The sequence below is a fragment of the Budorcas taxicolor genome, chromosome 2 (assembly GCF_023091745.1).
Source record: "Budorcas taxicolor isolate Tak-1 chromosome 2, Takin1.1, whole genome shotgun sequence".
NCBI lineage: Eukaryota > Metazoa > Chordata > Mammalia > Artiodactyla > Bovidae > Budorcas > Budorcas taxicolor.
Window position 1 is genome coordinate 14,756,792 of NC_068911.1, and position 25,489 is coordinate 14,782,280.

General features: G+C 47.0%; 2 protein-coding genes across 2 annotated transcripts in view; both read right to left on the bottom strand.

The window, feature by feature from the left end:
- RABGEF1 (RAB guanine nucleotide exchange factor 1) overlaps positions 1-4,213 on the bottom strand; it is a 48,405-nt gene extending 44,192 nt beyond the window's left edge. Inside the window, exon 1 of the mRNA XM_052636125.1 lies at positions 4,125-4,213. The gene's annotated coding sequence lies outside the window, so the exon portion shown is untranslated. The remainder of the gene's footprint in view (positions 1-4,124) is intronic.
- Positions 4,214-12,363: 8,150 nt separating this feature from the next.
- On the bottom strand, positions 12,364-24,006 carry KCTD7 (potassium channel tetramerization domain containing 7). The gene is made up of 5 exons (XM_052636128.1): positions 23,863-24,006; positions 21,164-21,333; positions 17,836-18,014; positions 17,024-17,396; positions 12,364-12,660 (listed from the first exon to the last, which is right to left on the bottom strand). The coding sequence occupies exons 1-5, from the start codon at positions 24,004-24,006 to the stop codon at positions 12,642-12,644; spliced, it is 885 nt and encodes a 294-aa protein (XP_052492088.1). The 3' UTR covers positions 12,364-12,641.
- Between the last annotated feature and the right edge of the window lie 1,483 nt (positions 24,007-25,489).

The window sequence follows — 25,489 nt, forward strand, 5'->3', positions numbered from 1 at the left end:
AATAAAGAAGAAGGACAACACTGTGACAATGCATGTAAAGAGCTTGTAATCAGCACATGCCTGGCTCATGCTAGCACTTGATAAGTTTGAACTAATTACTTAAAAGGTCAACTTTTTAGCTTGAGGAAAAGGCAGATATATTATTTTACTGGACACTACACCTAGGATGAGCCGAGTGGATTGATTCCCTTCTTAACATAAATTATATGCCTGGACTTTACAAGTCAATGCTCTCTGTGTTGAAGCTAACACCCCGAACCTACTTCCAGCAATGAGTCTTGGTACTCATTGGTATTTCCTCAGCTTATCTACGTGTGGAGGCAAGGTAACTTTTATTTAAATATTTATCCTTGGCAGTCTCCTCCATTTTCGTACCCTCCATGATAAAGCATGCCTGATAAAAATATGGCTCTGTGATTAACCAACAACACAAAAAATATATGTACTCAAAGAACTTGTCAGGAAGCACAAACCCAAACCTCACTGCTGATAAATTAATAAAAAAAGCTCATCCTTAAATTAAATCAGTCTCAGGAGCTGAGTGCTTAGTCCACATTTTTTTTTGCCAGGACCAGAACTGCTTTTATTGAATTATGTTTTGATCTTATGTCATTAACCTACACAATGAAGCAATGGGGAATTTTACTAAAAAACAAAGTAAAACACAGCACAGCCCTCTGAAATGCATGCTACTTAAGGATGTAGTTAAGGAGTTTCTCAGAACAAGGAATCTTTGGGAATCCAAAGCAGAAGTTGGGTCTTGTCTTATGGTCAGTGAACCATGTAACTGATTACATTTCTTTCTGAACTGGCTACTAAAAAGCAGTCAAATTTGGGGCCCTCTAACAAATACTTAAGACTTCAGTCCAAGTACTTTGTGTACAGATCTCAATTCTGTTTCCACCTTCATTTTCCTCCCACAGTCCTGAATTCATCACCTTTTTCTGTTTTCAACAGTTAGTTGTACATATCTTCGCAAGTCATTATGAATCCTTTTGGGAACAAGGTGTGATATAAGCAAATGATATGCCCCACTTAAAAAAAAGAAAAACAGACCACAAGAAGATATTTTCTTCCATTAATAAACATTTATGAGCTCAATTTCTAGAGGCATTATCTTTCTTGAGCTCCCAAAGAACAAAAGCAAGTGTTATAACCAACGTTATATTTAAAGTTAGGAAAGTCTAACTAACGACAGAGGAACTATCAAAATAAGACACTTTCATTATGTATTTTTAACTGGGGTGCACACAGAAATTTGCAAATATATCCCCTGTAAAAATCCCCCCAAAGTCATTTTTAAAATACAGATGAAATCACCACAAATGCAGGTGTATTTGCATATTTACTCCGAATGAGAACTGAACCAGCTAGCTTCTAAAATTATTTATAAAATTTCTGTCTGGCTCCTTCCAGGCTGCCCTCTGCCTAGCACAGGGGATGCTGCCAACCAGTGTGAAACAGCATGGAATTTAGAGCCATAAATGCTCTTGCTACATTCTTGCTTCAGGGATTTCAGAAATCTCATCGCCGTCATTTGAAGAAAACAAAAAGCTTAAGACACTCTTAGTGGGTAAAATTTTACTCTATCATGCACTCACACTTAGCATTCTGATCGTTAACTTCTAACTATAAATGTATCTAATGAACTGAGCATAATTATAGTCCTTCACCCACCTAGTGACCGTAAACAAGTGAGCTATGCTACCAGAGATGTAAATAAAATGTTTTACTACATAATAAAAATTACGCTTCCTATCCCACTGACAGTAACTTTAGCAACAACAGGAATCTCATGGGGTAACTTGAAAGCAGCAGCATAAAGTACAGCATTTTCTTAAGGCATGTTAGGAGCTTTATCCAAATAACAAACAGAGAAAATAAGAGCTGCATAATGGTATGTGGGAAAAAGATGAGTCAACTATTATTGTTTTTCCTAAGTGTTTACTCAACAACACTTTAGATTATTTCAAGGCATTTCAAACAAACTATATAATGTTTCCACAATTCTTTAGGACAAAAATGAACATTTAATATGACTTTCAAAATGCCTGGCCTCTGTTGTGAAACTTTTTTTTAGGGTCAGCGCTGGGTTAAGAAGCCACTTAACAGCACTTCTATTCTAAGTCACAGAACAGGCAAGTATGTTACACAGACATCTCCAATATTTTAGGCATGGGTCATCTCTGCTGGAGATGTCTACTTTGCAACCAATATAAACACATGTGCCAAAAGTGAAACTTGCATTGTCAAGACAGAAATTCTGTTTCTAGCCAAAGACTGACAAAAGTAAATAAAAACAAGATCTTAGTTCTTCTATTTGTAGCTATCTAAATAAATACGGATTAATTTTTTTTCACTGAAAATCAACATCAGAAATCCATGATGTCTCAAGTCCTCCAGGAACACTTGGTGAATGCCTGACTTGGATTGAGATGCAAAGAGATAAAAGCAGAATTCCTGTTTATAGAAGTGTATGAATAAGCAAGGTCAGACGCACTCAAACAATTAGTAAATGAACAGACAATCCATTCAAACACTCAAAACACAAGCTAGCGCAGAATCAAGCACGTTCCTGATCTGCCCCTAAGACGGACATAAAAATTCCATGTCAACCAGGCAAATAAAATAACCCGCCTCAAAATCATTCCCTGGTTCTGTCACCGTCAGAGAAAAGGCCCAAGAAACTCCAGCATCTCTGTCCCTCTCTCTGCACTTTTTCCCTTTTAAAAAACCACCTCCTGGGGAGTTCCTCTCCTCTCCTCCTTTAGCTGCCCCACCCCCACATTCCCACGACCCCTAAAATTCTCACCCCACCTCGTCAGTCTGAATAGTACTCATTCTTCAGGACATTTCCGTAAATATTCCCAGGTACCTTCCTCCACACCCCGCAGTCCTTCGGGGCACCTGGGGTGTGGTCCCCACCCCACCCCGCCCCTACTCTTAGCTCACTCTGCTCACCACACTGTATCTCCGCTGTCCCCCTCTTCCTAAAGTAGCTAACTTCTAGAGAGAAGAAATGATTGCTTGGGAGGTCCATAAATGTTCAAATCCTGAACACTTCTTAATCTTCCACCTAAGAACCAGTAACTCTTAAAATTATCGTTATCATTAAATGGATTAAATCAAAATCTTCGGGCATCTCTGGAAAGCTTTCTTGGTACAACTATTTTAATTAGTAACTTTAATAGACTTTTTTGAGTTTGCTTTGCCGTTCTAGATTTACAGAAAAAAAAAAAGGTACAACTATTTTTACACACAAAACACAAAACTCTCCAGATCCAAAAAACTACTTCCCAGGTGATGCTGTAAACTCATCCTGACAAATGTTCCTGACACCTAATCAATCTCACGGCAAGGCGAGGCCCGGCGCCCACTGACACATTTCCCAACCACAGGGCTTGGTCACTGGCGCTGAGACATCACCAGCAGGCTCTGACCTACTCTCTTCCCCCCTGCCAACTAAACTTCCGTGATGGGCATCTCCTCCCAGACAGTTTGGAAGCAGGGACTTCTCCTAAAACCCCAGGCCCACAACTTCGCCCTCAACCACAGGGCCAAAGTTAGGACTAGTCTTCAGTCCCCGCGCTGGAAGCATTCTCCAAGCTCCGGGACCTTTCCCTCTCCAATACCGACGAGGCTCCCTTAAGTACCTGGCGCCCCTGACAGGCCGGGCTGCGACGGGGTCCCCCAAGGGCCCAGGGCACGACCCACCCGGGAACCACCACAGGTGTCCCTCGGTACTCCGGCAACTGGACAGTCAGGAGGGAGCCGGCCGGAGGGCGGCCATCCCGCGAGGGGTGGACGGTGGCAGAAGGCGGCCAGAAACCAGACGCGCGTCTGCCCGTCGGAGTTGGGCCGGGCCGCAGAGAACTTGGCGACGAGCGCCCGAAACGGGCAGTCCGAGCACAGCAGAGGATGAAGGGGGCCGACGACTACTGGGACCGCCCAGGGCCGCGCCGCCGGCCCCGGGGCTGAGACGGAGGGCGGCAAGAGACACCGGAGCGAGATGGCCCCAGCCAGGTGGACAGCCCAGACCAATGACCCAGCACCCCCTCGCCGGCACGGCGCCCGCCCGAGCCAAGAACCGCGCCGCCCTCGCCCCCAACCCGTCTGCCCCGTACCTCGCCTGCGGCTCCACCGACGTCAGGTCAGCCGCTCTCCGCGCGTCGCTAGCAGAGGTGGCCGGTATTCGTCCACAACCCGCCCTCACGCCGGCCCTCCCTCTCGCAGCCCCGCCCCCGGCGCCGCGAACGCACGCCACGCACGCACGCGCGCACGTCACTTCCGGGGCTTCGGCGCTAGCCGAGAAGACGCGGGTTTCCGTAGGAATCCGCTATGGGTGGAGATGGCGTGAATTCCTGCAGCCGCAAAGCCTAAAGGCGAGGGGAAGGAGACGGCTTCGACGCTGATCCCGGGGCGCTGATCTGGAGCGTTCGGGAGCCGGCGGAGAAGCCGGTGTTTCCTTGTCTTTTTCTAGGAGTAGGCGGAGGACGACGCTGCCCGTATGACACAGCTCTTCCCTTTCTTAGCTTGGAATGGGAGGCGGCGGCTGCCAAGGCTCTCGGAGAGCAATGTTTGGGCCCGTAGATGGTTCCAGGCCGCAGGCCATGAGGCTGCCTGAGAAACTCATGAATCCCACCGCTTCACCCGGATCTTAGGATTTTTAAAGTTCTTGAGTTAAAGGACCTTAACGAAAGTGGTTGATATAGAAACCAGTTTTACAGCTGAGCGTAACTGAGTTCCAGGAGTTAAAAAGTTAGCCAGTGTCTCGCTATCGGTGGTCGAGTCATAAATGGAATCCAGTTCTCCGTGATTCCCATTTCAGGAATGTTGAAGACAGCAGCTGCCTCTGTATTCTGGATGCCATCTATGGCACAAAGTGCAACCACGACTGGGGGGAAAAAAAAAAAAAACAGGGAAAGAAAAAAGAGAAAATGCAATACGGTGTCTGGGAGGGAGATCTGGATCGGAATCCCAGGTTTGCTAAATGCTGCCTCAAGTGATCTCAGACAGGTTCCCTAATGTCTCAGTCTTTGCTCATTATTTATAAAATGGAGATTGGTTCTTCCTCAGATTACTCCTAAATGCTGGAGGGTAGTAGAATATGCCACCCCAAAATATGCTTCATTGGCATAAGGATTATTCTGAGAAAGAGACACAGAGAAGCCCTGAAAACCAACTAGAGGTTAACCTTTCGTAAGGGAATCGTACATTTATAAAAGTGTCTCCCACTCTGTACCTAGCAGAGGTGTCCTCTGCTACACTCTTAATACATCACTAGAGACTCATCAATGGAGAAGACACTGGCTTAAACTGTATAACAGACTTTTAAGCTTGTTTTTCTTCCCCTAGTCACCTCCATAAGTGGTCTCCACCCTCCCCTCGCACCCCCTCAACATCTTTCCTCTTTTGTCTTTACCGGAAAATGGTACTTAGGTTGGCATTCTAAGCCTTTTCCCTGGTTAGCTCCTATGTACATGTGAAGGATACATGTTAATACATTTCTGTTTTTCTCATGTCACTCTTATTTTATAAGGATTTCAACCAACTCAGAAAAGCAGAGAGAAAATTATTTTCCCTCCCCTACCACACCTAAAGTGTGCTGTGCTGAGGATAGCAGACTATTGAAGAAAGAAAAAAAGTACCTATGCTGAGACGCTTACATTCTACGGGAGAGGTGCAGGAGCCATTAATAACTCATTTGCAATAGTACTAGGATAGTGATCATTCCCATGGAGGAAAAAAATGCAAGGGAAAGGGGTAGCGAATCCAACCAAGAAATTTGACATTTTCAGGTGAACAAGAAAGCCCTGGCTGAGAAGGTGACTAGAGCAAAGGGTGAGGGAGCTAACTATACCATTGGGTTGGCCAAAAAGTTCATTTGGGTTGTAACATTATACAGAAAAACCTCAACAAACTTTTTGGCTAACTCAGTACTGTGCAAGTACTTGGGCAAGAATGTTTTAGGCACAGGGAACGGCAAGTGCAAAGGCCCTCCTGACACCAATTTGAGTAGCTGTAGCAGAGTGAATTGAAGGGAGGAAGAGATCAAATGGTAATGGGCAAAGCAAGTAAGGGGCTAACCCCAAAGTCAGTGTGGGAGGGCACTAGCAAAAAGGACAGTAGAAGGTCTGACTCGTTGAGGCCATTAATGGAACTAGCACAAAACTCGGAACAGGCAATGGCACCCCACTCCAGTACTCTCACCTGGAAAATCCCATGGACGGAGGAGCCTGGTGGGCTGCAGTCCATCGGGTCTCAAAGAGTCGGACACGACTAACGTGACTTAGCAGCAGCAGCACAAAACTACCACATTCCCCCCTGGGAGAAGGGATAGTGGTGGTGGAGACTACTGGGAAAGGCAACAAAGGTATAGTTAACTGAGGAAGCAATGTTTTAGCTCTTGAGTTGGATGACAGGTATATGGATATTCATTGCTTTATTCTTTATTTCAATGTATGTTTTGTTTTTGCCTGTGTGTGTGTGTGTGTTTGTGTGTGTTAGTCGCTCAGTCGTGTCCGACTCTTTGTGACCCCATGGACTGTACAGCCCACCAGGCTCTTCTGTCCATGGGATTTTCCAGGCAAGGATACTGGAGTGGGTTGCCATTTCCTTCTCCAGGGGATCTTCCCAACCCAGGGATTGAACCTGGGTCTCTTGGATGCTTTACTGTCTGAGCTACTAGGGAAGCCCTGTTTTTGCATAGTAACTTATAAAAATCAGTCCCATTGGGAAAACTGAAAAGAGGGTGAGAGTAAATCCTGGAGTGGGTCAAAAGGAAAAGAGCCAGCAAAGAAATTAAAAAAAAAAAAAAGCAACAAGAAGAAAACTAGAAAAGAGGAGTAACGAGGCTAAGAGGAGAGAGAAAGCCAAGGGACTGATCAGTCAAATTCTGCAGAAAGGTTATATAAGACGAATCTACCCAAGAGAAATAAGAGCATACTAATAGAAGCGGTTAAAGTATGCATCCTCACCTTGTTTCCAGCCTCAGTGAAAAAACGCAGTCTTTCACCATGGTCTGATGTTACCACAGACCCATGGTCTGTGGGTTTTTCATACATGGCCTTTATCATGCTGAGAAGTTTCTTGCTATTCCTAGTTTACTGGGTGTTTCTAATCATCAAAGTATATTAATTTTTAATGTAATTTTTATTGTAAAATAGACATAATGTGAAATTTACATGCAAAAGAATGAAGTTGGACCCCTACCTAACACTGTATACAAAAAATTAATTCAAAATGGATCAAAGAACTAAATGTAAGAAAATTTAGAAGGAAACACAGGGGAGAAAAGCTTCATTACATTGGCCTTGGCGATAATTTCTTAGATATACACCAAAGGCACAGGTGATAAAAGAAAAAATAGACATATTGGCACAAAATTTAAAACTTTTGTGCATCCAAGGTAACAGTCAATAGATATAAAGTCAACTCACAGAATAGGAAAAAGGTTTTGCAAATCCCTATCTGTGATAAGGGATTGTTATCCAGAATATATAGAGTACTCCTAAAATTCAACAAACCAATTTACATGATATGTCTTTCAATTTATTTACATCTTCTTTCTTTCATCAATGGTTTTGCCATTTTCAGTCTTTCACCTCCTTGATTAAATTAATTCCTAATTAACTTGTTAATTCCTAATTAATTTTGTTCTTTTTGATATTACTTTAAATGGACTTCTTTCCCTACTTTCCCCTTTGTTCAGTATTAGAAATGCAATTGATCTCAGTGTGTTGATTTTGTAGTACTATATTGCTCGATTCATCTATTGGTTCTAACAAATTTGTGTGTGTGTGTGTGTGTGTGTTATGAAAGGGTATTGCATTGTGTTGCAAGCTTTTTCTACATCAAATGAGACTGGGTAGTTTTTTCAGTATCAGTTCAGTTCAGTTCATTCACTCAGTCGCGTCTGACTCTGTGACCCCTTGGACTGCAGCATGCCAGGCTTCCCTGTCCATCACCAACTCCCGGATCTTGCTCAAACTCATGTCCGTCGAGTCAGTGATGCCATCGAGTCGGTGATTCAATATAGTGAATAACATTTGATCAATTTTTATATGTTGAACCATTCTTGTATATTCCAGGAATATAGTTCACTTGATCACAGTATGTAACTTTTTTATATGCTTCTGAATTTGCTAGTATTTTGTTGAGAATTATTATATTAGTGTTCTTAAGGAATATTGGTCTGTATAGTTTCCTTGTATTGTCTTTATCTGACTCAGTATTAGGGCAATGCTGGCTTCACTGAATAAGTTAAAAAACATTCTCTCCACTTTCAATTTTTTTTTTTTTTGGAAGACTTTGAGAAGGACTGATATTAGTTCTTCTTTAAACTTTTGGTAGAATTCACTAGCAAAGCCATATAGTCTAGGGCTTCTATTTGTTGGGAGGGTTTTGACTATGGATTCAATCTCCTTACTAGTTACAAGTATTTTCAGATTTTCCATTTCTTTGTGATTCAGAGTTGGTAGGATTTATGTTTCTAGGAATTAGTTCATTTAGTTATTCAATTTGTTGGTGCACAAATATTCACAGAATTCTCATAAATTTTTTCATTTATGTAAATAGTAATGACCCCTGTTCTTTCTGATTTTAGCAAATTGAGTTTTCTCTTTTTTGTAGTCAATCTAGCTCAAGACTTGTCAATTCTGATCTTAAAAAAAAAAAAACTTTTGGTTTTGTTGATTTTCTATATTCTCTTGTTATCCTAATCTCCATTCCATTTATTGCTACTCTAATCTTTACTTTCTGTCTTCTGCTAGCTTTGGCTCAATTTGCTCTTCATTTTTCTAGTTCCTTTAAGGTGTTTGGGGGCTTCCCTGGTGGCTCAGATGGTAAAGAATCCGCCTGCAATGTGGGAGACCTAGGTTCAATACTTGGGTAGGGAAGATCCCCTGGAGAAGGGAACAGCTGCCCACTCCAGTATTCTAGCCTTGAGAATTCCATGGACAGAGGAGCCTGGCGACTACAGTACAGTCCACTGAGTTGCAGAGTTGGACACGACTGAGCGACTTTAACTTAAGGTGTATAGTTACAGATTTGAGATCTTTTATTTTATAATTTTACTTATTTCTGGCTGTGCTGGGTCTTCCTTGCTGTGTGGGCTTTTCTGTAGTTGTGGGGAGTTTCTAATGTCCTTATCTCATAACCTTTTTAAATGTAAAATCTGTTTAATAATATAACCACCTCAACTCTCCTTTGCTTACTGTTTTCATGGAATATATTTTTCCATCCTTTTACTTCCAATCTCTTTGTGTCTTTAAGGTAAGTTTCTTATAGACAGCAGATAGATGGAACTTTTTAGGAAATATATTCTGCCAATCTTTGGCTTTAAACTGGAAAGTTTAATCTACTTACACAAGTAATTGCTGCTAAATGATGACTTACATCTGCCATTTTGCTACTTGTTTTCTAAATCTCATGTTTCTTCCCCTCAATCTTTCATTACTGCATTTTTAGGGTATTTAAATGTTTTTCTGTAGTCTACTATTTTCATTTTCTGTAAATTTCTAGTTATTTTCTTCGTGGTTACTTTTGTGATTACAATTAACACTTTGAACTTGTAACAACTTAGTTTGAATAATACCAACTTTATTGAAAATAGTATGTACTGTGCTTCCAAAACAACTATGTCCTTCTCATTTTATCCTGTTGTCAGATTTCATCTCTATAAATTGTTTGCCTATCAGCACAGGTTTATAATTAGTGTTTTATGCATATGACTTTAAAATCAAATAGGGAAGTTGTTTAGTCGCTAAGTCATGTCTGTCTCTTTTGCAAACCTATGGCCTGTAGCCCGCCAGGCTCCTCTGTCCCTGGAATTTCCCAGGCAAGAATACTGGAGTGGGTTGCCATTTCCTTCTCCAGGGGATCTTCTCCCAATCTCCTGCATTGACAGGTGGATTCTTTGCCACTGAGCCACCAGGGATGTCCATAGAAGAAAAGAGAGGAGTTATAAATGTTTAGTACAATGACATTGACCTTTACATTTACCTAGGTTTTCATCTTTATTGGTATTGTTTACTTCCTCATATGACTTCTAGTGTCCTTTTTTCTTCAGTTTGAAGAAGTCTCCCTAGCATTTCTTATAGAGCAGATCTACTAACGACGAATCCCCTTCTCTCCATGCTTTCAAGATTCTTCTTTGGCTTGCCTTGATTATAATCTGTTTTCTGTGGGTCTCTTTGAATTAATCTTACATGGAGTTTTTTGAGTTTCTTGAATTTGTAGATTTGTCCAATTTTCTTTATCATTTGTGCTCTCTTTCTCTCCCTTTTTTCCTGAAGAACGTAAGACTAAATTGCAAACACCTACATATTTCAGTGTGTGTTTCCTAAGAATAATCTCCGAGAAAAACCAAAACAAAATTATCAAAATCAAGAAAAGTAACATTGATAAAATCCTTGAACTTAATCTATAATCCTTATTCAATTTTCATCAATTGTGCCAAAGATGTCTCTTATAGCTCTTGTTTCCCTGGTCCCAAGTCTAACCCAGGATCACTTGTCATGTCTCTTTGGTAGTCTTTAATCTGGAATAGTTCTTCCATTTAAACTTGTCTTCCATAATCTTGACATTTTTGTAAAGTATAAGTGAAGTGAAAGTCGCTCAGTTGTATCCAACTCTCTGCGACCGCATGGACTTTACAGTCCATGGAATTCTCCAGGCCAGAATACTAGAATGGGTAGCCTTTCCCTTCTCCAGGGGATCTTCCCAACCCAGGGATTGAACCCAGGTCTCCTGCATTGCAGGCAGATTCTTTTACCAGCTGAGCCACAAGGGAAGCCCAAAAGTATAAAATGGTCATTCTAAAACATGTCCTTCACTTTGGGTTTCTCTGATTTTTTTCTCATTAGATTCATGCTATTCAGTTTTTTTGGGGGGGAGGGCAGAAAAATCACATAACATTATGTTCTTCTCCAGACAGCAAGATAGGTGATGGACATGACGTCTGTCTGTCCCATTTCGGCTAACGACATTGATTGATGATGAAAGTGGAGTCCTTCAGGTGTCTCCACTGTGAAGTCACTGTTTTTACTTTATAATTATTTAGTAATATATAGGAAAATACTTTGAGACTATGTAAAGATCCGATTTTTCTTAAAAACTTATTTTAGAGTCCACTGATGATGGATGATGATTCAGTTCTAATTATGATGTTTACAAAATGGAGTTCTTTTAATGGGGGTTTTCTAATGCCATCATTCTTTCTATATTAGCTGACATTTTATGCTAAGAACTTTCCTTTCTATCTCTTTTATGCCATTACTTATTCATTTGTGTCAATATGAATTCATGGATCCTTATTTTATTCAATGGGTTATAACCCATGGGTATAATTAGTTATTTTAAAAATGTATTTGGCTGCACCGAGTCTTAGCTGTGACATGCAAGACCTTCTGTCTTCATCACGGCATGTGGGTTCTTTAATTGCAGCATGCAAACTCTCAATTGCAGCCTGTGGAATCTAGTAATAAATAGTTCCCTGAGCAGGGATCGAACCTGGGCCCCCTCTACTGGGAGTGTGGAGTCTTAACCACTCGACCACCAGGGAAATCCCTGTAATGATTTAGTTAGGTGTTCAAACTGTCCCATTTCAAATTTTAAGACTGTGTGCCTAAGACAGGAATTTTGACTTAACACTGAGCCATTATTTTCTACAATAATTATATAGTTCCCTGTGCTATACAGTAGGACCTTGTTGTTTATCCATTCTAAATTTAGTCGTTTGCATCTACAAATCCTAAATTCCCAGTCCATCTCTCTCCCTCCCCGACTCCTACCCCCAGCAACCACAAGTCTGATCTCTGTGTCTGTGAGTCTGCTTCTGTTCTGTAAATAGGTTCATTTGTACCATACTTTAGATTCCACGTATAAGTGAGACGCTGCAAGGGGAGAGATGTTTCCTTTCTGGTTCTGGTGTGCTTTCTCACAGCTCATATAGCTTCTCCCACACCCAGCTGCTGCCATACAAGGTAGTCTGCAGTCACAAAAAGCTTTCCCCAGCACTCCCAGGGGTGGTTTTGTAGTAGAGAGCCCCTGACAAGACACCTCCAGATTTTTCCAGCACCTCAGAGGGTAGATTTCCAGCAAGTTTCACCAGCACAGCACCCCCATGACTTCTCTGTCATTCAGTGAACCTGACCATGCCTTGTCCAAAAAGGTCTGGATAGCAGCTCTTGGGCGAGGGGGTATTCATCCTTGGACCCTCTATCTCAGTCTTAGTGGCTGCTTCTTAGCGATTCCTATATTCTTTACAGTTATCCCTACTCTTTATTAGCCAATCCTTCATTCCTCCAATTGTATTATAATTAGTAACTATTTATATTCAAGATATAAATTATTCAAATTACTGTGTAGCTTTTTTTCTCCTGACTGATACAAATGACTCCAAATGCAGTCCAGGAACGGAGACCTTATAGGTTGATATGTCAGATGTAAGGTCCAAGAAGTCTCTGTTATTTTCCATTTTGAATGGGTGGGACGTGAAGGCACATGGATGGCAAAGAGGTGAGCAGGTGTTCAGCTTCCTCCCCTGGCATGCCCATCAGCTGTTGTAAGAGAATACTGTCCCTTTTCGTGTCCACTCTGGGAAGCTCTGGGTTTTGGCTGGCCTCTGCTGCACAGGTGGCTCAGTGGTAAAGAACCCGCCTGCCAATGCAAGAGAGACACGAGTTCAATCCCTGGGTCAAGAAGATCCCCTGAAGAAGGGCATGGCAACCCACTCCAGTATTCTTGCCTGGAGAGTCCCATGCACAGAGGAGCCTGGTGGGCTACAACTGAGCAAAGCAACTAAGCACTGCGGCACATGGGTACCTGCCTGCAGTTTGCAGTTGCTTCACTCAGCTGCAACCAGAGCCAGAGTCCTCTGCTGGCCTCCTGGGGTCTTGTACATGTAACATAGCCTCTTCTGAAGCCAAAGTGTTTGAAAAACCAGACCCGCCCTCATTGTGTGAACCAAGTTGCCAGTTTCACCTTGACCGCTCCAGACTGCTGCAGACACTCCCTGTAGGGGTTCTTTCACAAGGCGCCTCTGGACCTTGAATCTATTTATTATATTGCAACTCTCATACCTGGAAGGATCGCCGGCCTCAACCAACTCCAGCATCATGAAGATGTAGGGACAAGGGCCAGAGGCTACTCATGCTGGTGCCTCCTTGTGACCCCCATCGAGGCACTGGAGTGTGTCTTGGGGGTGCAGGCCCAAGACAGGAAAAAAGAGGTACAGGGCTTTCAGCAGTGGGAATTCTGGGTCCTCAGTGAAGGATCAGGTGAAGATAAAAAGATAGAATGGTCAAGGGAGGAATTTGAGGGTCATGAACAAATGGTCAGTACTGCATAAAAACCCCAGAAATCCAGCGGCACAGGTGGGTATGCCTACCAGGACAGAGATCAGGTGAGGGTAATTGCAGAGGGACCTCCGGGGGGCCCATCCCCCTTTAACTTCAAGTCTGGGTGGAAGTTCAGCCACATGTCACAGGGAAGGGTCTGCTTGATTTAGCATGGCAACACCAAACATACCACGTTTTAAGCAGAAATCAACACATAGGCTGGCAGCCTGGAGGGTGAAGGAGCGATAAGAATACATCTCTAAATAAGAAAGGCACGACACCCAGGTTCTAGTTCTTGACTTTAATGCTAGTGAGGGTACCGAGGCTCTGTGGATCAAAGCGCTCACGGACAGGAAAATGAAGGAACACAGTCAGCATCATACGGCATACACAAACCCAACACTACAGACGACGAAGGACCCGCGACCTCCCACACCCAGAGGCAACTGCCTGCTCCCCCTCTCCGTCTCCGTTCCCATCTCCCGACCCCTCAGCCAGCCCACCCTACCCCAGTTAACATATGTGTATACACGTATGATTCTTCCAAAATTCCAAAAAGTGCCTCTCCCGCCCCTGCTCCCACAACTCTGGCTTCTGATGAATAAACCCTCCCTTGTAATAAGCATCATGAGGCAGGCACCACCTTCTTGAAAGAGCCACAGCAAAATGGTACCTGAGAGAGCTTAATCACTTACTGTGCAATCAAATATGGACAGAAGGTATGCAGAAGGAAGATATCTGAAATCCTAACTGGGATCAAAATGCTGGGTGTGAGTGGTTTCTGTTCTGTTGTTATCTGTCTTAACTTAGAGGATCCAGCTTAGACCAAGATGACACCCTGAGGCTCACCCAACACTGTGGCTTGTGGTTGTCAATTTCCAAGTCCTCCAATGAGTGACCCAGAATAGGAAGATGACATCACCTGAGCAGCCGGAGGCACAAGACTCCAGACAGCTCCCAGAATGTCCCAAATCCCGGGGAGAAAGACAGAAAGTTGCAGAGCATAGTTGACTGCCTTCCACATGATAAGCACTTGACAGCCTGGTGAGCTCACCAGAAGTTGAATAAGGATGCTGACGATCCCTTTATTTCTTCGATTTAGAGCATTACCCAAAGAATTCCCCCACCTTGGGATGGTGGGATGGGTCTCGCTGTGTTGTGTCTCTCTCGTTGTGTTTCAATCTTTGCAAACTGAGTTGCTGTTAAGTTTTTCATTCTTACTAAATTGCAGCTAGCATTGCACCATGCAGTCCTATCTCCTAAAACTTGCACCGTCCCAATGACTGAGCAGAGCTCCTGGGAGAAAAGGTGCCCAAAGTCAAACGTAAGGGAAGCTTCAAAGTCCTTTGGTTTGACCAACTGATGTTACGCACAAGAATTCCATGAACATGGACTTCCTTTCACTCTGGGAAGCAGTTGTCCTCTGGAACCCTCCTTCCTGACCCAACCCTTCGTATGCTCTGGGCCTGGCCACTGACAGCTGAAAAGGGAACCCAACTGGGAGAGGTCACTTCCTCAGAGATGACCTTTATTTGGAGGCCATCGCCACAAACCCCCATGTCCAACAGCACTTTGCAGCCTGGCCTTGGCTCCTCATAAGAGGATGGCCCAACGTGGTCATCAAGTTCTCTTACTCCATGTGGAAAGAGCTCTAAGCTAGCTGCTGGTGTCTCCACCCAGCCTGGTCTACTGGCCTGTAGCCTTGTCTCCCCACGGAGGCAAGGAGCATCCCAACACGAGGAAAACTCGGGGAGCAGAGAAACAGGGGTGTCTCCAGCAAGAGGCACAGGGCCAGTGTTCTTACTCAGCGCCCCTGGAGCCCCCGGCAAGTCTTTAGGGCCTGATTTTGAGCAAACCTGCATTTGCGTGAACCAGTTGCTCCCTGTCTTTTGTGTGTGGACTCTAAATAACTGAGTGCTAACAACAAAAAAATAATAATAAAATAAAAAAATAAAATAACAGTGCTGTGATGCTCTGCGCTGAGGAGGGAGAGAGAAGGGGCCGAGGTGGGATTACTGAAAGCTCTGGGCTTCACTGTCTGCTCTCTCCTCACACCGGCTCCCTCCTGAAGAGCCTGTCTCACTGTCTGTCAGAAAACAAATTTTTACAGGAGTTCAAGCTACTGGCCAGTCTGGGCAACTTAAATCAGAGACTTTCCTGTGAGAACAAGGCAAGGGCTGTGCTACTGGGGTCCAAGCAGGGATGTCAGCTCCAGAAAAGTGACAATCCGTTTGTAGATGAGAACATGGAAAGGATGCGTTATTTCAGAACCTGAAGCACTGACTGGACCATCCCCTCCGATGTTGGCCTGGACGCCTGCTCCACGCACACGAGAATACAATGTACGAGTGGGAGCCCATGCCTGGAATCTTCTCACACAGTGGCCAAGGGGTCACTGCGTGAGGGAATTCAGCCGAGGTCTGGCCTGCTTCTCCTCAGCTCCCGCCCCCCTCCTCACCAGTCTCCTCCTGGAAGAAAGAGACCGATGAGGCTCACAGGAAAAAAATCTTGTAAGAGCACCCAGGAGCAGTTAAGTTCAATTGCGATTACAGGGAATGCCCCGCTCCAATGACTGGGGCCGCAGAGTATTTCCTGGGGACGCAGGCCCACCCCCGACTGGCGGCCCCAGGCTGCAGACATAGCAAGAAGGAAACACAGTGGAGCAGAAGCTGCTGGATCTTCTTCTCTCCAAACTGGCTTCCTGCTTGTCATCCCTCAGCTCCAGAGACAGCTGCGCCTCTCCCCCAGCCCCTTCTTCCCTTCCCCAAGACAGACAATCTCCTGGAAGGAGAACACTGACAGGAAAAAGAAACAAGGGTTCCCCATCCAGGGAGGTTCACAGTAAACTGGATCCTAACACATGGAATAGTGGCAAGCAGGGATTCTGAGCCTCTAGAAAGGATGTTACATCTCAAAGAAGATCTAGGCATCCTGCCTGCTTGACTGACTTCAGAAGGAGTCCCTGAAATGTACACTCTAGTCCCGGGAGGCAATCACCCTTCAAGCAAGGCAGGTTGGTGGAAAGGAGAAGCCCAGACCCTGAGGCAGGGCTGTAAACATTGTGCTTTTCTAAGGCCAACCTGGTGCATGGCTTTGGCAACTAGGGTAACATCTCCAAAAGGTGGTGAAGAGCATGTCTCGGGAGGAAAAGACTCTTTCCACATCCTAAAATGAAGCATGGGGCCTTCGCTGGGGGAAGAAGGAAACAAGATGCTCCTTCTTCAGCCAGGGGCTGTGGGGGGGCCCGCAGGCAAAGTCCCCCCCACCGTGTTCTAGGTTCTCACTGAGACACTGAGGACGAGGGTGGAAGAGTGGTTATGCCTACATCAGCTTGGCGACGTGGCTCTAAAAGGGCACAAACTCTCTTGCAAGGTCAAGAAAATGACAAAACCTCTCTGGACTTGCCGGTCAAGCCCTTGTTAACCAGACCCCATCAGCCTCGGGTAGAGACCACCGTGCCTTGAGGTCCTCCGGGAACCACCAGCCTCGAGTCTGGCCCCGAGGTGTAGCCGGGGAGCCCGGGGCTGCCCCTCCGTCCTCCTGGAGCCGAGCCTCGGGACCTGTCCTCACCTCAGGAGGTGCTGGGGCAGCCAGGAGCCCCTCCGGGGACCGTGCTCCCAGAGCCACCACGGGGACCGGCTACCCTCCCTGACGGGACTCTGCTCCCTGCCAGCGCTACTCACCACCACGTGATCTTGAACTCATAGATGGGGCGCTTGCAGTAGTAGTGGTTGATGAGGTGCTTGTCACACACCCCGATGCACTGGTGGTCCACGGTGAGGCCCTGGGCCGACAGGTCCGTGACCAGGCAGTGCAGCAGGTCGTAAACGTCAGCCACGGCCTCCCAGGGCCCGAAAGACACGTCCACTTCACAGTGGTGCTCAAAGAGCTGCCCATCACTCTCGCTCCGCTCAAAGCGCAGAGAGTTGAGCAGTGGGCACTCATAGGGGGTGATGGGCATCTCCTCCTTGAAGACACAGACCTTGAGCTTGGCAAAGCGGGCCTTCCGCTGCACAGCGCGCAGCCGGGCAATCTCCACAATCCGCTCCAAGTGGTCTATGCGGGGGGAACACAGAGCCCATCACTGGACGAGGCTGGGAGGTGGGTAGGGAGCAGAGAGAGACCACCCCAGTGATGTCTGGAGGGAAGAGACAGATTCCCAGGGAGGGCACTCTGTGGGCCCATGAGGGGCACAAACTTCACCAGGGATGGTAGGCGGTTCTGCAGGGCCAAAGGAAACCAATGGGACAGGATGAAGGTGTCTTTCTGAAATGCAATTTGATGACGCTGCAGGCAAGGTGGGCCCTATTTCACCTGAGTCTCCCCCTGTGCCTGAGGATGGCAGGAAGCGAAGCGGGACTCGCTCCCATCCCAAGTATGACAGGTGTGTAGGAAGCCGTGACCCCCCCTCTCCTGGTGGAGATCCCGACACTGACAGAGGCTCTGCAACCCTCCCTCCGTGCACCTCGACTGCCCCGGGTCGTGGCCCCCTCACCTTTGTAGTAGGGCATGAGCCCCAGGAATGCCTGGCGCACCTTCTCCCCCTTCAGTGGCTGCATGTTCTCCAGCTGCTCCAGGAGGGGCCCGATGGCATAGTACTGGGCCTCCTTGTACACAGCCCGCACACGCTCCCGGGGTGGCAGGTCCCCTGAGCGCAGGAAGTTCAGCACATCGCTGAGCAGGAAGGAAAGAGGGCAGGTGAGAGGGAGCTGATGGACCCAGACAGGGCCTCCCAGAGGTTAGAACACAGGCTCTAGACCCAGGCGGCCCACTGTGTAACCTCAGGTTAAGAGAATTTAATCTCTCTGTGCCTTGATTTTCTACTCTGTAAAATGGGGAGAAAGTCAGAAAACTACCCCATCATGTTATGAAAGGGTTAAATAAGTTAACATATAAAAAGTTCTTAGAAAATACCCGGCACAATGACTTCCAGTGGTTAAGACTCCATGCTCCCAATGCAGGGGCCATGGGTTCAATTCCTGGTCAGGGAAGTAAGATCCCACATGCCGCATGGTGAGACCAAGAAAGAAAGACATCCAGCACAGAGAAAGCCCTCAATAAGTGTTAGTGGTTGTTATCAGTACCATTATTAATATAATTATTAAGTACAGGAAAGTAATATAGGAAAAATGAAAAGATATATTTAACCTCTTTATATATTTTAATTGAGGTATAGTTAATATTACTTATGAATATACCCATAACAACCACCACCTACATCAAGATATAGAACATGCCTGGCTCTTTCCCTTCAACCTAGTGTTTTTGAGATTAATTTCCTACATTGTGTGCAGCAGGATTTCCCTTCCTTTGTTGTTTTTTTTTTTTTTTACTCTAAAAGTTTGATTTTATTTTTTATTTTTATTTTTAATTAATTTATTTTTTTAAATTTTAAAATCTTTAATTTTTACATGTGTTCCCAAACATGAACCCCCCTCCCACCGCCCTCCCCATAACATCTCTGTGGGTCATCCCCATGCACCAGCCCCAAGCATGCTGTATCCTGCGTCAGACATAGACTGGCGATTCAATTCTTTCCTTTGTTGTTTTTCTTCCTTTTACTGCTAAGTATCACACCGTTATATGGGTGTGCTATAAACTATTTACCCATTCTCCTACTGATGGACATTTGAGTTGTTTCCAGTTTGGGGTCTCTTAAGAGTAAAGCTGTGATAAATATTCCCTGTAAACATTTTTGTGGACTTGGGGACCAATCCCTCTTAAGTAAATGTCAGCAGGAGAACTTTTTGGTCATAAATGCCTGTTTGACAAAGTGGCTGTAGCATTTCATTCCCACTAGCCACGTGGATGAGTTCTGCACCCCCCACCCATCCCTATACAGAGAAGATGACTGCCGAGCCCTGACACCTGAACAAACTGGTTTCAGGAGTGAATAAAAATCACACTGTATTTTCTTAAAATAAAAATTCAGCTCTTTCAGTTCTCTCTTTAGATTCTGCAGTGCTAAGTCACTGGACCTATCACCGGTAGGTGTGGAAGGGCTCCTCTGTGAGGGTGCATGAGTAAACCCCAACATCAAGCTGTTACCTCAATAGTTTAGTTTATGACCATGACGCAACACCAGCCAGAACTCACTAAGTGATCATCTGTCAGCCACTGTTCAGGTGTTATCCCATATAATCCCTTCAATGACATGGGGTAAGTGCTCTCTTGAGTCCATTTTATAAATGAGGAAAAACTGGAGCTCAGAGAGCTTAAGGAACACTCTTACTAAAGGAGCCACGGCTGCTGGAGGCCCAGATGCAGACACAGGTGACTCCAAGCTCACACCCACAATGGTCCAGACTTTAGTCCAAAGGACTATGTACTGAGCCTAACTGGAAACCAGCCCAGGGGGAGGCCCAAGCAGCCTCCACAGTGGGTGCTGGGGGCACCTGTGCTCACCCACGGAGAAAAGCCCTAAACTCTTTTATCTGAATCTTTCCACAACTTCACAGGCTGCTGGTGACTCACAGGCCACTGGAGTCCAGTAGCCTGAGGATGAATGCCACAATATCCTGTTTTCTGCCACATCCTTGCTTGGCCCTGCCACTCTCCAGCTGTGGCCACCTGAGCATGGGCACAGCAGCCCAAGGCCATACCTAGTGCTCCCTCCCCATCACCCCTTCCAAAATTAGTCCTTTAGGCTCGAAGGCAAACCTCAGTGAGCTCTGAAAAACATAACCCTGTGGCCAGGCCCAGCGAGGAGTACTGTGGGAGATGCCAGCTGGGGCCAGCACTTTCCTCCCTCAAACAGCCTGCAAACAAAAATCTTTTTATAGCTCTGCAGAGAGATGTGACACTTTGTTTTCTCAGCATTGGAGGCAGCTGACAGCCCAATGGGGAAACCCAGATGCTTCAAAGCAAATTATTTGACCAGAGGCTCCTTTCTGAGGATGAAAAATGACCCTCTTCCCAGTGTGGGCAAGCCTACTTGGAGGCTGGCACAGAGATGTAGCAGTGGAGGGTTTCCTTTTGTTCAAGGTCAAGGACCACGCTAGTTCTCCAGTCATCTCCAAAGTTAGATGGACGGGGCAAAGAGCTTCAGCCATATATGCAAAGGATCTGGCCAGAGGTCACACCAAGACTCTATTTAATAAACATGACAGGCCTGCAAAGCAGCTATAATTATTTCTCATTTCACAAACAAGGAAACGGAAACACAGAGTCTTTAACTTGAGTGTAAAGTTGTCAGAAGTTATTTCTGGGAAAGACTTTTTTTTTGAGATTATGTCTTCCCATGTTTTACTGTTAAAATGACAGTAACAACTGAAGGTTTTCTTTTTAAGACTTGGCAATACTATAGGATGGCAACCCTATGTTGGCCCTCCCCTTACCTGTTTTATTTTTATTTATTTACTTATCACTGCACTGTGCAACTTGTGGGATCTTTAGTTCCTCAACCAGGGACTGAATGCAGGCCCTTGCCAGGGAGACCATGGAGTCCTAACCACTAAACCACAAGGGAACTCCCTCTTTGTTTAAAACTATTGAAAGAAGTCTGGGAACCACCACCATACACCATGTTCCTCCCTAAGGGTGATACTGACACTGGTGGAATTCCACTTTCCAGTCTTTGCACAGCAGAGAAGCGGTTTCATCACACCTACCCAACGTGTGTTACCTGGGATGTCTGGGGCTGTCCTTGCCTCCTCCGGGAAAGAAACTTAAGTAGGCCGATCCAGTTCAGAGTGCACATTTATTAAATCCCACCAGCAGGTTATCTCCTCTTCCGGGTGTTACGGAAGGTATCACGGTCCTGGGCCCCAGCCCAGGCCACTCACTCACCAGGACCGCAGGTGACGGCAGAGGGAAGGACGTACCCGAAGTGCGCGCCGTCGCGGTCGATGAAGTAGCGGCCCTCGGCGTCGGTGGGGATGTAGTGTCGCCCGCTGAACATGGCCGCCAGCATGGTGTCCTCGTAGCGCCGCAGGGTGGACAGGCGTGTGGTGAAGTGAGCCCCTCCGATGTTAAGGGGGACGACCTCAGGGAACTGGGGAGGAATCGCCGGCGTTTTCAGTCCGGCGGCTGGGGAGGCGAGCCCGGCGGGGCGTCGTTCTGACCGCTTCTCTCCCCATCCCCCCACCCCCTCATCCGTTACCAAGTCCTCCCCTCCTCCTTCCACAGCTCTTAAATCGGGTCTCTTCCCTGCAGTCCTCCTACCTCTGCTCCAGAGTTCAAAGCCTTCGCTGTCCTTCCGCTTTCTGAACTTCCCATCTTTGTGCCTTTGCTCATGTCCCCAGTGCTCCTGCCACTCCTTCTGTCCATTCAGCAAATGCAACTGCCCCATACGGCAGTGTTCACTGCGCAAGGGCACCCGGGGCGAGCAGGCTCCGCTAGCCCAGCTGAGCGCCCTTCTGCTAATTCACACCAAGGCACGGTATGGGTTAGCAGCATCCATTCATTTCAGAGCTTCTATTCAAGATCCCCTGCTCTGTGAGAAATTTTTTTCTTTTACTTTCTTTCAAATATTTATTTATTTGGCTGCTCAGGCGTCTTAGTCACAGCATGCGGGTCTAGTTCCCTGACCAGGCATCTAAGCCCTGCTTAGGAGCACTGAGTCTTAACCACTGGATTACCAGGGAAGTCCTGCGTGAGCAATTCTACTCTGTCATCCCTTGCCTGCCCCAAGATAGGTTTAACTAAACACTCTCACCATTGTGCCTTCACTATACCCACATTCTCCTCTATAATAGTGCCTTGCACAATAGGTGCTTTGTGCTGTTGGTGGTTATGTATTACTGCCCAAGTTTTCTGAGGGCAGCGACAGCATCTCGTTCACCTATTGTGAGGCCACCCAGAGCAGGGCTCACAGATGCTTGTTGAATAACGCCAGGCATCCACTCCTCACCCTCTGTACGCTCTGCTTCCCTCCTTAATCTGTGCAGTGAGATTAGTCCCCAGTCCAGTTATAGTTCTGGAGTCAAGGGCAGGGAATAAGGATACCAACATTTGCCCTGAGAAGCTCTAGGTTCTCCCTAATATGCTCAGGGTCCCCCCCCCCCCACCCCCAATCTCTTCACTGCTTGTGGCTTTGAAAGAAACCAGGCCAATTCTCTCTAATTTTCCCACAAACCTCCTCCAGATTAAAATTGCATCCCACTGCATACTTCAATATTACGACATCGCTCTGGCTCTGTGAAAGTCTGTGTGTATTTATCTAGACAGTCCTTTCTCCCAACATTCAAATCCTTTGTGAAATAAAAGAACAAACACAGTACATCAAAGTGGTCCAGGGTCTTGTGCAGTGTGCCTGGCTCATAGTGAAACCTCAAATAAGCATCGAATGAATGGATGAATCAGACAGACAGGCATTTACAGTTCTGTGAATGTAGGTGATATTACTCATCTGCACCCAAAGGACATAGGAAATGCCTTCTGCTTATTCAACAGCTAGCTCCTCTAAAACTATTCTATGTGCACATCAAGGACTCGAATATTATTGGGGGATAATAATACTTTATATTACTCACATGAAGCCATGTAACATTTTACATTACTCACATGGAGCCACGTACTGTGAAAGAGCTTGCATTGGAGTGCTGGCCTATAATCTCCAGGTCCTATGCTTTTTCTCTCAAAACAGACTGTTTCCCAGTGACAGAGCACACACACACACACACAAATGGCACCCCGTGTCTCCAACGGCTCTTTTCTTTCTTCAATTACAAAAGTCCTCCTGGAGTTTTGCCCATTTCACAAATGTCCCATGATGTTTAGAGCACAGCCTCCTAACCCCAAGAGGACACTGAAACTTCCCAAGAGCCTCACCCAGGTCCACCTTGCCCTTCTGGGGTTGAGTCCCTGCATCTAGAATGTTACCTGTCACATGTGTCCACGTCTGCCACTACCTTAACCCCTATCTCCTAGCCTCTGTCTTCAGTGTCCAGCAGGGCCCCTCCTTCTTTCCTCCGGAGGGTCATTTCAGGCGTTCACAAGATAGTGTCACATGCATTCAGTAAGACCAGTGGACACCACTGTGCGTCACAGCACAGCATCTAGAGGGAGAGCCATGGAGCTGTCAGGTGGGTAAGGCTACAGCTATGAACTGGCCTGCTTTACATCTGCACACTGCCCCTGACCCCACTCTCTGGGCAGCTGGATACTGGGTCCGCACAACTACCCAGGCGTCTTCTTGGATTCTCTAGAAAACACTATCATCTCTTGGGGCTCCAAGGGTCCCTTCCCATGGCCTACCCTCCCTCCTCCAGTAGATAAGGGTGGGACAAAGGGATGGGAGTACCAACCCAGGAGGCAGTGAATCCTGGAAGGAGGAGGATGGGAGGGCCAGGTGCCTCCTGGGACAGGGAAGACACACCTAGTGCGTTTGACAAGGGGTGGGGGGGATCGGTGGGTGGTGGGAGCGGGGTGGGTAGGGCAGCAGAGAGGACTGGCGCCGCCCTCGGCCCGACCCCCACCCTCCACCTCCGCGCTGCTCACATCCCAAGGTCAGCTCTGCCGGACACTGGCTCCTCGTTCTGCGGCCCTCCCCGCGCCCCCAACCCCTCCCCGGTCCAGGTACCTCCTGCGGCAGCAGAGGCAGTGCGTGCCCCGCCTGCGTGGCCGTCGGGGTGGCCGGCTCCAGAAAGTCGTCTTCGGCGTCGGAGCTGGACATGGCACCGTCCGGGCGACGGCTGTCTGGCTCCCGCCCCGTGACTACCACCATCCCTCTGGCTCTGGGCAGTGGGCGCGGCTTTGGGCGGGCGGGCGGGTGGGAGGGCGGCGGCCCGGGCACTAGCACCCAGCAGCTCCTGGCATGACGCGGCGCGGCCGACAGGCGGGGCCGGAGGGGCCGAGAGCGCAGCGCGCGCAGGCTGGAGGGCGGCGACTCCCTCAGCGCCGACCCGCTCGCCGACCACTGGTGGGGACCACAGGGCCACTGGCCTGACCCGGCTGCCTCACGCTATTGGCCGAACCCCGCTAGCGTCCGCCCCCGATTGGCAGGAAGCTCGACCAATCTCAGGGCAGACAGAGCTTTCAGCCCGCGCCTGAGTAGCCATCAGATGCCAGACCGCTGGCCTTCCCGGCTCTGATTGGCCGTCTGGTCAGCGGGCTCGCCCTCTCCACCCGCTACCACTCGCTCCGCGCAACGGGAGCGCGCGCGGCCACCACCTCTAAGCCGGGCCTTCTTGTTGGCGGGGAGGGTGGCTCCCGCATCCCAGTCGACACCTAGGAACTTGAGGAGAGAGAGGGCTTGCGACTTAATCGTTCGTACGTTTCCAGGGCAATGCGTCTTGCGCATCCTTGGGCGTCGAAGGCCGGGGAAATGCGAATCCGGGAGGACCGGGTCTCCTCAATGGAGAACCTGAGCATCCTTTCCTGAGGGAGGAGGCTGAGGTCACTGAGGTTGTCGGAGAGGAAGGGCAGCACTGCGACAGAGGCTGGCCCTCCTCTAACCGCAGAGACAGAACCTGGGTTTCCAGTCTTTCCCGACTGACTCAAGCAGCAATCCGAAAAAGGAAATTCAAAACAGGGGCAATTGAGTTCTATTAAGAATGGCCATAACTCTTCACCCTCTACGCGTCAGGTGTTCCTCTGGACACCTGGAGACACGGATGGAGACACGCACGCCTTGTCCAAATAAGCTCACAGGCTGCCGAGGCAAAGTCCAGCCTGGCCCAACACGTCTGTCTGCAGCCTTGGATGCCATGTCTCCTGGTATGACAGTCAGCTCAGGGAGTCTCCTAGGGGGTCAAGATTTTAGCTCTTTCAAACCATTTTTACACCGGGCTCTTCATTTGAATCTCACATTGTTGTGTCAGAAAAGGAAACTGAGGCCTAGAGGATTAGCACAGCTTCAGGGAGGTCAGCCATAAGCAAGAGGCACAACACTTCCTCTGTTGGACCAATCACACTCCCAGTTGTAGGAGTCTCCTAGGTCAGTGTTCTCTAAATACAGTTTCATCAAAATTACTGGAGGGAGAATTTCTTAAAACACAGATTCCCAGTCCAGTTTCTCAGTCGTGTCCAATTCTTTGTGACTCCATGGATTGTAGCCTGCCAGGCTTCTCTATTGATTGGTAGAATTCTCAGGGCAAGAATAGTGGAGTGGGTTGCCATTCCTTTCTCCAGGGGATCTTCCCCTTCCTGGGATGGAACACGGGTCTCCCGCATTGCAGGCAGATTCTTTATCATCTGAGCCACTAAGG